The following is a 13,561-nucleotide window of genomic DNA, read 5'->3' on the forward strand; positions in this document are numbered from 1 at the left end:
TACAATTCTGCCTTAAGTGGCACTGGATGCGTGCTGTGTGCGGCAGGAATCCTCGAGGGGGGAGCCAAGGGCTTGGAGGCTCAGGGAATGCACATGGAGCAGGTGGGTCTATCTCAGAGCTCCTTGAAGACAGAAGCTAGGAGGAGGAGGAGGCGGAGGAGGAGGAGGAGGAGGAGGAGGGTGGGAAGTCATTCACTGCAGGAAGATTATGACCAGAGCAAAGGCAGAGATGTAGAAATCAATTTAGTATTTTCTTCCATGTTCCTCATATACTTCTAGCTTGACCTCTGGCTTGTTGCTTTGCTGGGATCAGAGGATGGAGGATGAAGGCAGCAGCAGCAACTGCAGCTGCAGCAGCAACTACCCATTTACAGAGCACCTGCAATATGGCAAGATTTCTATGAGTTGGGTGGTAAAATCCCCTCAACTAAACAGAGGCTCAGAAATTGAAAATGGACACACCTATTAAGAAACTGAATCTTGCCTCTGATCCCAACTATTCCAGAAGCAAAAGTAGGAGAGCTCTGAGGCTGCAAAAAGCACTGAGGCCCTATCTGAAAAATAAACTAAAAACAAAAGGACTGAGGGTGTGGCTCAAATGGTAGCACATAACCATCAGGAGGCCCTGAGTTCAATCCTTAGTACTGCCAACAAGGAAAAGAAATAAGCAGTTTTCCCTTGCTGGAGGCAAAGGCAGCTTCCTCTCCTTCTAGCCTCCTGAGGAATCAGCTGCAGAAATAGACTTTTAGACATCTTTATTTTAGACATCTTTATTCTCAGACTCCAGGCCTCAGGTTTACCAAGGAGATAGATTTTGGCCTGGCCTTTTCAAGACGTTGGGATTTGAGTTCCCACAAGCTAACCTCTCTCCTGGCAACTGGGAGTTGAGACCTCTTGTTTCCTCTGGTCTGGGGGAGGTATGGGTTCTGCAAGGTAGCCCGGCTCTCAGCCTAGCCTCAGGGGTGAGAGTTGGGATATATCTCCTATCCAGAAAGCTCCCTGTCTTCAGTTAGAGGCTATCTGAACAGGCTGGTCCCCTGGGTTTCAAGCACCCACTTGCAGGCCTGCTGCAGTGGCTGGAATGTAATTTGTCACTTGTTTGAGGACCAGGCTGACAGGGGCCAGACAGGCCTGGGTGTTGGACAAGGGGGGAGATGAAGTCTTGATGCAATTTGCAGGCGTCTGAAGAGCCTGGGAGGCAGATTGAAATGTCAGCACTACTCATGAGGGTTGTCTTCCCATACCCTATGCAGTGACAAGAGGGGTGAGGGGCATGGAGGGAGAGGAAGAAGCAGAGGGAGCTGAGGAAAATTCCCATAGGACCCTGGGCTGTCCAGCACTTCCCTGCCACTAGCAGACCAGAAGACAGGTCAAGGAGAAAGCACAGCTATTTTGCCTTCTAACACTGAGGTCATCAGCTTTGTCTGATGGAAGCTGCCAGTCCAGCCATCAGCGCATGTCCCAGTGGTGTCGCCCACAGGCAGGGAAAAATGGTGTCTTTGCACAAGTTCACACTAGTACAAACAACCCAGCAAGGCAGAAGAGTACAAGGGTGCCTCTGTACGAAACCTAACCACAGCATCTGAGTGCCACCCCCACATGCTATCCACAGGTATTTAAGACTCTTAGCCACTACCCTCATATGTGTATTCTGACAGAATTCTAGGCTCCTGACTACCAGGAAGAAGGGTCAAGGGCCTGAGGTACCACTGCACACCAGAGCTCAGAAAAGACTTCCTGAAGCCAGAGGAGGAGCATAATCGGAGGGACTAGCTGGGAAGGGGTTATGTATATATCTGGTTGAACTTTTGGCAGGGAAGGAAACTGAGGCCCAGAGAAAGCCAGGGGCTTATTCTAGTCACTGAGAGTTGGGCTGCAGAGCCAAGACTTGAACCCCAGTCTGACATGACAGCCTCTAAACCTTACTGAACTGGCACTCGTCTGTAATAACTGGGGGGGGGGGGTAGGTCTGTTTTATGGATGAGAACAGGCTTCTAAATCCATGGAGCCAGACCTTCTCACACCCATGAGATGGGTTTTTCTGGGGCCAGGAGAGAGGAAGTTGCTCAGAAATTCTACCCTCTGACTCACTTCCCCACTCCCGGTGCTAATATTAGGTCTGGTCCTGACCTGGCTTAGCAGGGCAGGGTGTTCCTGCCATCAAGCTGACAGCTGGGCTGGCCTGGGAGAGATGTGTGCCAATGGGCCACCTGGGCATGAGGGCAAGGACTGCAGGCAGCTGTGCCCAGGCTCCAGATGGTACAAAGAACAGCCAAGCCAAGATGGAGGCCAGCAGTGGGAAGGGTTTTGCAATGCCAAGTACAGTGAGAGAGGCAGTCTCCAGGCCAGAGCTGCAGAAAGGTCTGGAACTCTCAGGAGAAGACTGATGGGGATAATACTCATGTGGGCCATAGGGCTGAAAGAACTTGTCTAGATCTTTCAAGAAAGGGTTTAGTCCAATGCCCAAATCCCAGCTTAAGCAGGCCAACTTCCTTGGATCATAGTTCTGATTTCTCATCATACAGGCCTCAGAGTAGGTATCCTCACGTTCAGGAAGCATTCCCTGACTCCTGGCTGGAATTTCCACAGACCTTGGGCTTCCTATCCCCATCCCTACGAGTATTGAGTATTTTGTGGTCATTGCTTATGATTTCTGTCTCCCACAACCAGGAAGGTTTGGGTCTCCAGTGGTCAGCACGTAGTAAGTGCTCAACTTATGTTTATGAAATAAAATCACTCTTCCATTAGTTGTTGGTGACTCATGCCTACAATCCTAACTACTCAGGAGGCTGAGATCTGAGGATCATGGTTCAAAGACAGCCGAGGCAGGAAAGGCCATGAGACTCTTATCTCTAATTAACCACCTGAAAATGGAAAAGGAGCTGTGACTCAAAGTGGTAGAGCACTAGCCTTGAGTTAAAAAAAGCTCAGGGATAGCACCCAGGCCCTGAGTTCAAGCCCCATGACAATACAAACCAACCACATAACAAAACAAGAAAACAAACAAAAAAAAAGATAATGACTGATTATCTTAGACAATTTTCTCTTCTTGCCTAGAACTTAGTTTCCCATCTATCTATAAGTATTGGTTTGCAGTATCCTAAGTGGTTTGTATGGTATAGCTAGGAGGCCTGAGTGGGGTAGAGGTTGCCAGAACTAGCCCTGAGAAGAACCTTACCCCTGCTTCAATTCTGGCTGATTAGCCTCTTGTTGCTCCCCGGAAGCAGGTGCTGACCCAGATCTGCCCACCCTGTGCCCCTATGTCCTCAGAAAATTCTAATTCAGTGCACTGAGGATAACAGAGTCCTTAAGGACTCTGCCTCCATGGTGCTGAGGTGGAGGGTGGGCCAGCATTTGCTATGTTTCCTGATGGCATTTCAGGGCTATGGCAGGTCTTCATCTCAAGGTTGCCTGGTAACAGCTTTTGCATTCTGATGGAAAAAAAATGTAGCAGCACCAGACAACAGACCCAGGGCTGGGTGAGGGGGTGGGCATCTAGGATGTATACTTGGGCTTGGACCAGGGTCAGGGCCAGGGCAGGGGTAGGCAGAGCTAACAATGTATCTTGCTCTATTATCTGTACTCTTCCTAGTGAGCTTCTAGGCTAGACCCAGCCTGGCCCAGTAGGTTCAATGGGGTGGTAGGCTTGATGGGGGCAGGTGGACTAAGCCTAAGCCTGCAGAGGGGCATCTTCTCCCTCCCACCCTCTTCCCCACACCTGCAACTGGCACCTTCCACCCTGTGAGCCACAGCCGGTGCCACCTCTCATTAGGTGATGATTTTACATTAATTACTTTAATTAAGCAGCGCTGAGTGCTAATGGCTTGAGGGGGGGGGGAGTGGATGTTCCTAATTGCCCTTCCAGTCAGCCTAGAGTGAGGGGACCCAGGGCTTGGCAGAGCAGGAGCAAACAGTCACAGAAAAATGGGGAAGCCAGGCTGGAGTAGGAGAGACACCCCCTTTCCCCCCCGCCCCCCCTCCTCCCCACCTGGGTCTGGCTCAGAAACCTGGACCTGACTGCCCTAGAAGGGTACAGCTGGCTGCAGGCCCAGATTTAGATCCAGGGCTTGCAGGAGTTGATATGGGTGGAAAGCAGGCTGAGAAGCAGGTAGTGTTGTCATGATCTCCAGACTCCTGCTCTGCCCCTTCTTATGGCCCCTCCATCCCCTGCCTGATACCCATAGCTGAGTGGAATGTCATCCTCTCCACCTGGGTCAATCTCTAAGACCCAAGTCAATGTCACTGCCTTCCTCCTTACCTATCCTGCGCCCAGTACTGCAAGGCACCCCTCAAGGAGTTCACTGCCTAGTCAGGAGATAAACAGCTGTAAACAGCCAGTAGAACGGCTAAGATGACAGGTGATGCCTGTCAATTCAGAGGCCTCTTAGGAAAATGTGTGTGGGGGGGGGGAGCAATTTAATCTGAAAAAAGTATCAGCAATGTAGGTAGGTAGATAGCGTGACCAGAGAGGAGGCCCCTGAATTCCTAGGGAGAGATGGTAGGGTCTAGACTGTTGGTGTCATGGGGATGAAGGGAAGCGAAGCAGGTGTGTATGAAGAGTTTGGAGGCACATCATGGTGACAGAATTTGGGGATGAGCTGTGTGGGACTTTAAGAGGGACAGAGAAGGGCCATGGTATTTCCATGTTACATGCTATCTACGACTGCAGTGTAGTGACCCTGCTCCAGGTTTCTAACCTGAACAGAGTAATGAGCAGGTTTTGAGTAACAAAAAGGAAGAGTTAGGTTTGTGGGGGATAGAAAAACTTGTGGGACATCTATGAGGACTTTTGGGCACAAGCATGGGACTCTAGAGGCCCAAGGGACAGATAAAATGGCCCAAGAGGCCATTTTAGGCATGACCTGGTGGGAGAACTTCTCCAACAATGTGGTCTGCAAGCATTTGCTAAGAGATCGAATGAGCGAATAAACATGTGAATGGGGCTTCATGGCTCTCAGGCCCAACCAGGCTGCCCTGTGTTTTCTGTACTCAGCTTTATAGATTCAGAGTTCACGCTCACCCAGTCTCCAGCTTATTCAAGACTAGACCCTTTCTTCAGGCACACCTGAGTTCCTGATCAAAGTCCTAGGTAAAAAAGTGGACACACTTGTTTTCCTGCTGCCCTCTCAGGAACTGCTAGGAATGGGCAATAGCCTTCTCCATGCCCTGATAAGGACAGAATCTAGACATGCTATCCTCCTATCTCCTACGCCAGGCCCTTAGTGCCCTAGTACTCCTAGGTATCTACATCCCTTTATAATAAATGCCTTTCTGGGGAGAGCACACTCTAATTCAGATGCCTTTTTTCCCCTTGATGTATCCAGGTCACTCACCTTGATCTCCACACCGTAGCCAGGGTAGACAGAGATGTAGTAGAAACAGTCCAGGCCGACATCAGAGGGTGAGTTGGGCAGTGTGGGGGAGTCCAGAGAGCCTTCTGGGCCTGAGAAATTCCAGCTACAGGGGCCTGGGAGGCAGGAGGAGACATAAGACTAAGGCCCAGCTCTGGTTCACACAGTGTGTGTGGTGGGCCTCTAGGGTTGCCTACTCCCCTGTTGAAAAAGGGGGACCACCTTATACTGAGCACTACTCTTGTCTCATTTCTCAAACTAGCTCAGTGAGGCAGACTTTCTTAGCACTCTTTTTACTGTTTTAAGTTTCCAAGGGACATGTTATAGTTGGAAGTATCAGGATTTGAACCTGGGACTGTTTCCAATTTCTATGCCTCCTTTAGCCTAGCCTTTGGTGAAAAAAAGCCGAGTAGGTTGACAGTGTCAGAGACAGAGGCATTTAGGGACCCCATAACTCCCCTTAGCCCCACCTCCAGATCTGCCAGCCAGCAGGTAGCTGACCTGGTGGCTGGACTGTGGTGATGGTGGTGGTAATGATGGTGGTGGTGGTGGTGGTGGTCTCCTCGTCGTCCCCTGAGGCTGTGGAGGTGGCGATGGTTCCCTCAATCCCAAGCCCTGTGGTCTGAGACATGATCTCTGGAGCCCATGGCCTGCCCATGTCTCCAGGACCCTCCTGGGTTGGAGTCCATGTTCTGCTGGGAGGTGTAGTATTAGGCCTCTCCCCTAAGTGCAGAGTGGGCAATGCCATACTGGGCCCTGGAGGTAAGGGAGCAGTGATATGCAGCCCAGAAGGCTCTGACTCTATGCTCCAAGGTCCCTCTCTGGACTGTGGCTGTGTGGGTGCTGCAGCCATCGCTGGAGTGGGGCTAGTAAACACAGGGCGGTTGTCCTGGTTGGCCAGGCGGGGAAGGGGGCTTGGAGTGAAGGGTGTAGGTGGGTCAGGTTGAAAGGGAAGTGCTGGCCTTAACTCCTCCATGGCCCTCTCTGACCCCTCTTGAAGGAATTCCTCCAGCAGTGGGTGGTGGTTGAGCAGCTTCAAAGTGGGTGCCGTTGTGATGAAGTGGACACCTCGATCTGGCTGCTCAGGTGTAGGGGCCGCTGTCAGCTCCCCATCTGTCTCCTTCATGCCTGTGACTTGCCCTTCCCCCATGGTTGGGGCCTCTGGAGAGAGACCTGAAATAATAATGGATGATCAGAGTCTTTCATGCTACGCCACAGTGAGCACCATCCCACCCAGCCCAGGCAGTAGGAGATCCATCTCGCTTTTGACAGAGAGCCTTGGGATGTATGCTCATTGTTGAGAGTCATGGAGCTATAAAATTTTAGAGCTGGAAGTGAGATGATATCACATACTTCAAGGATGGCACATGAGCTATCCTTTCTCCTCCAGCACCCAAGACAGACATTACAAATCGATCATTGCACTTTTTCCTGCTGTACCCAGATTTGACCTTAGAATCCTTTACAACATGGTGTGCCAGGCAGCCAAGATAGGACTAATAAATATGTGCCTTAGCTCAAGGCTTTATTTTACTAATGAGAAGATAGGTCAGAAAAAAAGAAATGTTTTGTTTAAAGACACAAGACCAGTCAAAGAGAAGACCAAGATGTTAGCAAGAGTGCTTTCCCCTACCACAGTGACTTTTCTGCCTGAAATTATAGTGCAGAAAATTATTAGGTCTGGTCATTAGCAAATACTTGACATATTTGAGATTTTATTTTAAATTCCTTCAAATATGAGTGGCTTTTTGTTAGGGTCCTATGAAGTTTCATTTCTCTCACATCTCAGAAAATCATTTCTCTTTTCCTCTTTCCTGATTTTATGCTTCTAGATCAGTAATATGAGGAGAATTGCAAGAGCCAAGATCTGGAGCAAATGTAGCCTCAAATTCCACACTGATTAGACCGGGGCTGTGTGGTCTCAAGCAAATAGACTAAATTCTCTAAATCCCAGTTTTCTCATCTGTAAGATCGAGTGTCTTTTTTAGGTTTGAATGAAATACTACTACTTTCCTTTTCTTTTTGATATGTACCCCAGAGTCTCTTTTATCTTTTATTTATTTATTTTTCTTTTTAAAAAATTTTTTTGGGTCCGGTCGTGGGGCCTGAACTCTGGGCCTGGGCACTGTCCCTCAGCTCTTCAGCTCAAGGCTAGCGCTCTACCACTTGAGCCACAGCACCACTTCCAGCTTTTTTCTTTTTGCTTTATGTGGTGCTGAGGAATCGAACCCAGGGCCTCAGGCATGCAGGCAAGCGCTCTACCACTGAGCTACCTTCCCAGCCCCCTATTTATTTATTTTTCATTACTAGCATTTGAACTTAGGACTTTGTACTTGCTAGGCAGGTGCTCAATTACTGGGCCATGCATGTCTCTGGTTCTTTTGTGTATTTTTTTTTTTTTGTGGGGCGAGATACTGGTCCTAAGGCTTGAACTCAGGGTCTGGGTACTGCTCCTGAGCTTTCATACTCAAGGCTAGTCCTCTACAACTTGAGCCACACCTCTATTGCAGGGTGTGTGTCTGTGTGTGTGTGTTTATGTTTGTGTATGTGTGTGTGTATGTGGTTAATTGTAGATAAAAATCTCGAGGACTGTGCTTTGCACCACGATCTTCAGATTTTAGCCTTCCGAGTAGCTAGGATTAAGGAGTGAGCCACTGGAACCTGGTTTGCTGATCAATTTTGATTATTTTTTTGCTGAGAGACCACACAGGACTTCTGAATCTCTCTCAATATAGTTATTCAGGCAGCCCATACAAATTTAAATAGATAGGTGAGAGAAGATGACACTTAATTTGCTATCTCTGGTCATAAGTATGCATGGCTCTACTATTGATTATGTTGACTCAACTACGTAACTGGAAAGGTGATGTATATTCTGCTTGTGGCCCATTAGGTTCCCTAGATCCTTCCTTAACTGCCTAAGGTCAATGGATATAAGCTTCAGATTCAGTTTCAGATATAAGATTCAGATTCAGAATTTTTTCATCTCAGAGAAGGCTGGCCAGTGATTCTTGATCCTTACAGTTCTCAAAATGGCTGAATGAGGATTTGAAAGGAAGTACAACCAGGTGACGTGGCAGAGATTGCAAGAAGGTCGGCTCAGCATTATGTCTGGTGATGGGCCTGTCATTCCACAGGCTTACACCCACCCCATGGATTGGCAGGAGTGAAGAAGTGGCAGATGGCCTACATTCTGTTCAGGAGACCATAGAATCTCTGATGTGTCAGACAAATGGGAGGAGAGAGGAAACTGGGGTGGTGGAGGCGGGTTTAAGTTGGAAGGTTCTCCAGTCCTCTGGGTCAGAGAAGACTAGACAACCCAAAGCTTTAAGAAACTGAGACCAACTGCTATGTCTCGAAATGCCCACTAAAATAGCCCATCTGTGCCCTGGCATTCATGCCAGGCACCAATATCACAGTGTCCAAACTAGATGCCCAGCCAGACTCACCCCCACCCCCACCGAGCAGATGGTCTGACAATGCCGGAAGCCTTTGATCTAAATCAGTAATGGAGGGTTCAGGCAGTGCCTGTGATATGCCCGGACAGGGCTACTCTCTTTGCCCACCTCCCAGATGTCACTCAGTCTTTGCCAGGGGAGCAGACTATTCTTAGCATGATATGAGAGGAATTCCTGGATCTGTTCATTGCTATGGGTCTCTTTCCAGGACTACCCCTCAAAAGACATGCCTCCCTGTCTCCCAGAGTGGGCACTTGTGGGACTCTTTGTTGGGAGAGGAAGTGTACAGAGAACCTCTGACTAGGGAAGTGACCATAGCGGGCACAGCTTTCCTGCTGGCAGCCAGGTAGGTGCTGGGCAATGGAGTGGAGCTAATGGGTACCTCCCGTCACTGTCGATTGCACTGATTGTGTTATCTAGGGGCACTGAGCACTTGGTTAAATGGAATGGAGATAGCATATCAAACCAGCAAATTGATTCCAAAATCAGCTACTACTTGGTCCCCAGTGGGCACCACCCACTGTCAGAAAGGGCAAGATAATCTCTGGGAGATAAACCGCTTCCCAGGCAGGCATCTCTAGATACCCGTTGACTGTCAGAGGTCTGAGGCCCTGAGATATGCCTTCTAAATCCCTAGGGTTGTGACTGAGAGGTCAGGGAGTTCTCTCAGCCTCATTGACAGGGATCAAGGGTAGAGCGTGATTAAGGGACCAGCAAAAGGAGGTACCCAGCTGGGCATTGGTGGCTCATGCATGAGTAGCCTCCAGCTACTCCGGAGGCTGAGAGGATTGCCATTAGAAGCCAGCCCAGGCAAGAACAAAGCCAGCCCTGGAAGGAAAGTTCATGAGCCTCTTATCTTCAATTAGCCACCAAAAAGCCAAAATGGAGCTGTAGCTTAAGTGGTAGAGTACTAACCTTGAGCAAAAATAAATAAATAAATAAATAAATCTCAGAAACGTCACTGAGGCCCTGAGTTCTGAGTCCCAGGATTGGCACACACACACACACACACACACACACACACACACACAAGCCAGTGAGAATGGCTCATGCCTGTAATCCTAGCTACTCAGGAGGCTGAGATTTGAGGATCGCAGTTTGAAGTCAGCCAGGGCAGAAAAGTCCCCATGAGACTCTTATCTCCAACTAACCACTCAAAAACCAGAAGTAGCAGTGTAGCTCAAGTGGTAGAGCGCTAGCCTTGAGCAAGAAGAGGCTCAGGAACACCACCCAGGCTCTGAGTTCAAGTCCCACAACTGACAAAAAAATTCCAGGGACCTGGATGCTCAGTTTTATGGTAAGCTTGAATCAGGTCTTTCCCAGAGCTTATATTATTTAATCAACTCTGTGAGATGGGAGTCCTCTTCTTTCTTTACAAAAAAACCTGGAGCAACAGGGCAAGGACTTGATCATTCTCACAGCACTGGAGCCAAGAGTTAACCAGTGTCTGTCTAGCTGCAAGGCTCCTAGTCTTTCCAGACAAGCCTCACTAGCAGGAAAAAAAAGAAAATGAGCTAACAGCAGCGAGGGCCCACAAAGAGGAATGGATTAGACCAAGCTCTAGTGCAGCTTAGAAGTGGAGCTGGGGCCAGATCTGGTATCTGCAATTCTATTAAGCCTGAGCTAAGCCCAAGCCCTTTAGAAGCCATCCGCCTGGAACTCAGGGAGCCTTCACTCATGTCCAAAGAGCCTCTGAACCAGAGACCCAAAGTGGATCTCCAACACTGTTCAACAGTGCCAGGGTCACACAGATCTGGTACAAACGTCAGCTCTGCTACCTAAGTCACTCCAGAGAAGTGCTTTTGTCTCCTCTGAACGTTCTAAATAGCAGTGTCCTGGAGGCTGAGAAAGAGGTCCCCTCAGGGAATACCTGGGAAGGTTTCTCTTCTCTGTGGGACCATGTTCCCTATCTGGTGACAGTATGACCTGTCATCCATAAACAAGTATAATCCCACACCATCCATGTAGATAGAGGGCAGGCACCCATCTGAAGCCGCTGTATGTCCATACAGGACAGAACTGGTGACCACAACACTACAGGCTCCTATGACTTCACCAGTCCAGTCCACCTGGTGCCTAGACACAAGGAGGTACTGCCCCCTCCCCATTCCCTCTCACAGTTCTTCCCTGTCAGACCGGGCTGGGGGCTGCAGCCTCTGAGCGGGTGGAGCCTGAGAAACACTCCCTCACCTCCTATCCCTCCAACCTAGTTCGCAGCCAGCTTCTTCCACTGAGTGTGCCCAGAGCTTTATGCAGCCCCCAACTCAGCCCCACCAGTGCCTGGGCCCTGCCCCCCACATTAGCTCTTAAGCTATGCAAATAGACATCAGAGGGAGCCCTGTTTAAAGTATTTAGACGAAATGAAAAAAGGCTTTCATCGGCACTAATGAGCCATTCAAGATGCCTCCCCAGTGGATTCGCTCCCACTCCGCCTCCTGGCCCGCGCGCCGCCCCCAGGTGGCCCCTCTGGGGATTGGAAGCTTCCTACCCCCCCCCCCCCCAGCCCCAGCCTGGGCCTCCCAGGGAGGGCTGTCTTGTTTTGCCCTTTCTCCCCAGGGGCCCAGTAGTGACCATACTGTTGAGGGCCCAGTGCCATCCCCGACCCCCTACACACAGGTCTGGATCTGATTGGGAGGCAGGTAGCCTCTGTTTAGGGGAGGCTGGAAGGATTAGGGCCTCTTTTTCTATATCCAGTTAGGTAGATTTTTATGCTTTGTCTTATAGATGGTCTATTGGGACTCCAGGAGGGATGCTGAGGATCCGGTCTAGAATTGCAGGGCTGGTGAACAGTGGAGCTGCAGTCATTTATGCAGTGCCCAGTGCTGTGGGTTCAGCTGTCCTAGGCAATGGTGCCACTAGGTGACCCTGTAGTGCTACTGCTTTTGCAGGGCCTTCTGGACCCCACAGCCAGAAAGCTTTGAGTTCTAATTCCACACAGTAAGGAGGGTTTTCCTACTGACAGACATAGCTACTACCTGCCAAGCCTGGTCTCTATCTTTTATCACTCCTATGGTCCCAAAAGAGGTTCCAGTAGCCTCCATTCAGAGTTCACACCTCAGAGACAGAAACAAGGGCCCGTAGAGAAACAGGACCCAAAAGTTTTGAGATGAGTTCAGGGAAACCCCATGCTTTATGGAAGGCCCTAACTCCCAGCCTGGGGGACAGGTATAGGGAAGCCTGGGGGATGCCAGGGCAGGGAACCTATTCCTCTGGGTCCTTGAGGTTACGTTGGCCTAGCATTGGGAGAATGAGAATTTAATGGGATCCATTTATGATCCCATAAAAATTAATGAGTTTATTCTGGAGGTTTCCTGGCCTCTTTCAAGTTTTAATAGGGGATTAGTGAGGGCTTGGCCTCACAGACCCCTATTATCCCAGAGTCTGAAGGAGGGAAAGGGGGCCCTGAGTGTCACAGTGCCTACAGCCCTCTATGCCAGAATCTAGTCTCCACAGTCTCAGTTACAACGGCCCAGCCCTGCCCCTATACTAAGGGACCCCAGCTAGATACTGGCAGGGCTGCAAAGAGCCTCTGGGATCCAGTTCTAGAAGCTTCTTATTCCATGCACAACTGAAATAATTGCTCTCACTGTGTCCAGTATCTGAGGTCAATTTGCTGTTGCCTGACTGCTTGTATTGATGGGGAAGGCAATATAATCTTCCCACTACAGATAGGGAAATTGAGGCCCAGAACTGAGTCTCCCAAGGTCACCTGGAAGTTATGGTGGATCCAGAATGGATACATTCTAGAACCAGGCAGCTAGGGCTGGTAGCAGCTTCCATCTACTTCCTCAGTGCTTAGTGTGTGCTGATCAGTCACTACCCTCATGTGTAATTTCTCAACCTCTTCTTATTCCATGGAGGTTTGTGTGGTTAGCTCAAGATAACCTAAGAATGGGCCCAGAAGGGTTAAGTAATTCATCCAAGGTCATACAACTCAAGAGAAGCAGAGCCTAGGACTAGAACCCACAGCTCAGCTGTCTGCTGATTCTACTGGCTTTTAGCTATGACCCTAGGCTTCTTGTCTCCCCACCAACCTGGATGCTGCTACCCTAGGGAATTGATGTGGGGAGCTCTGCAGCCTTGTGGTAGTAGAGAAGCAGCTCTGGCAGTATGTCCTTGAGGGGCAGTTGTTGATGACACAGAGTTACATTCAAAGAGACCTCATTTCCCTCTTTTGCCCCATTTGCTCATACTCTTGCTGCGATTGCTCTACTTCTTTATCTCTTCAAGCCCTCCTAATCCTTTAAGTGCCAATGCCTGTCACCTCTCTCGGAGCCCACTCTGTCTGACTCTCCTCTAGCCCCCTGGGGGCACTTCTTCATGTACCCCTAGCACATGTGTGGCTTGTATGGTGTGTAAGGATCCGACATCAAACATCCCATAGCTCTACTCAAATGCTGGCCCATGATGAAGGATAACCTCAGGGCACACAGTTTCCAAGTTCAGGTTCTGCCTGTCAACATACTCAGAATTCACCCCGCTACCCAAAGTGCTGGCTCTTAGCCAGCAGGGGTGGGCAAGGGTGGGTCTTGCAGCGAGAAGATGGATAGCCCTTGGCAGTGCCCCAGCACAGCCCCAATTGGCAATTGATGGGGAGTGTCTGTTGTAGAGAGCCAGCAAGTACTCCCACCTTCCCATCTAGTCTACTCTCTCTTTCCCACCATTGGCTATCTCCATTACACCTTCTGGCCAGCCTCTCTTTCCTTGTCAGTTCCTGGCAGTCTAGTTAAGAAAGGAATACATATACAAATG

At 49.5% G+C, this 13,561-nt stretch overlaps 1 protein-coding gene across 2 annotated transcripts in view; it reads right to left on the bottom strand.

The window, feature by feature from the left end:
- Sez6 (seizure related 6 homolog (mouse)) overlaps positions 1-13,561 on the bottom strand; it is a 48,073-nt gene that overhangs the window by 17,461 nt on the left and 17,051 nt on the right. For both annotated transcript variants that reach the window (XM_013016389.1, XM_013016388.1), the window contains exons 2-3: positions 5,853-6,524; positions 5,334-5,467 (exon numbers count right to left, since the gene is read on the bottom strand). In XM_013016389.1, the coding sequence (XP_012871843.1) occupies positions 5,334-5,467; positions 5,853-6,501 (783 nt within the window). In that variant the 5' untranslated portion in view covers positions 6,502-6,524. The remainder of the gene's footprint in view (positions 1-5,333; positions 5,468-5,852; positions 6,525-13,561) is intronic.

Source organism: Dipodomys ordii, unplaced genomic scaffold (genome assembly GCF_000151885.1).
Source record: "Dipodomys ordii isolate 6190 unplaced genomic scaffold, Dord_2.0 Scaffold31, whole genome shotgun sequence".
NCBI lineage: Eukaryota > Metazoa > Chordata > Mammalia > Rodentia > Heteromyidae > Dipodomys > Dipodomys ordii.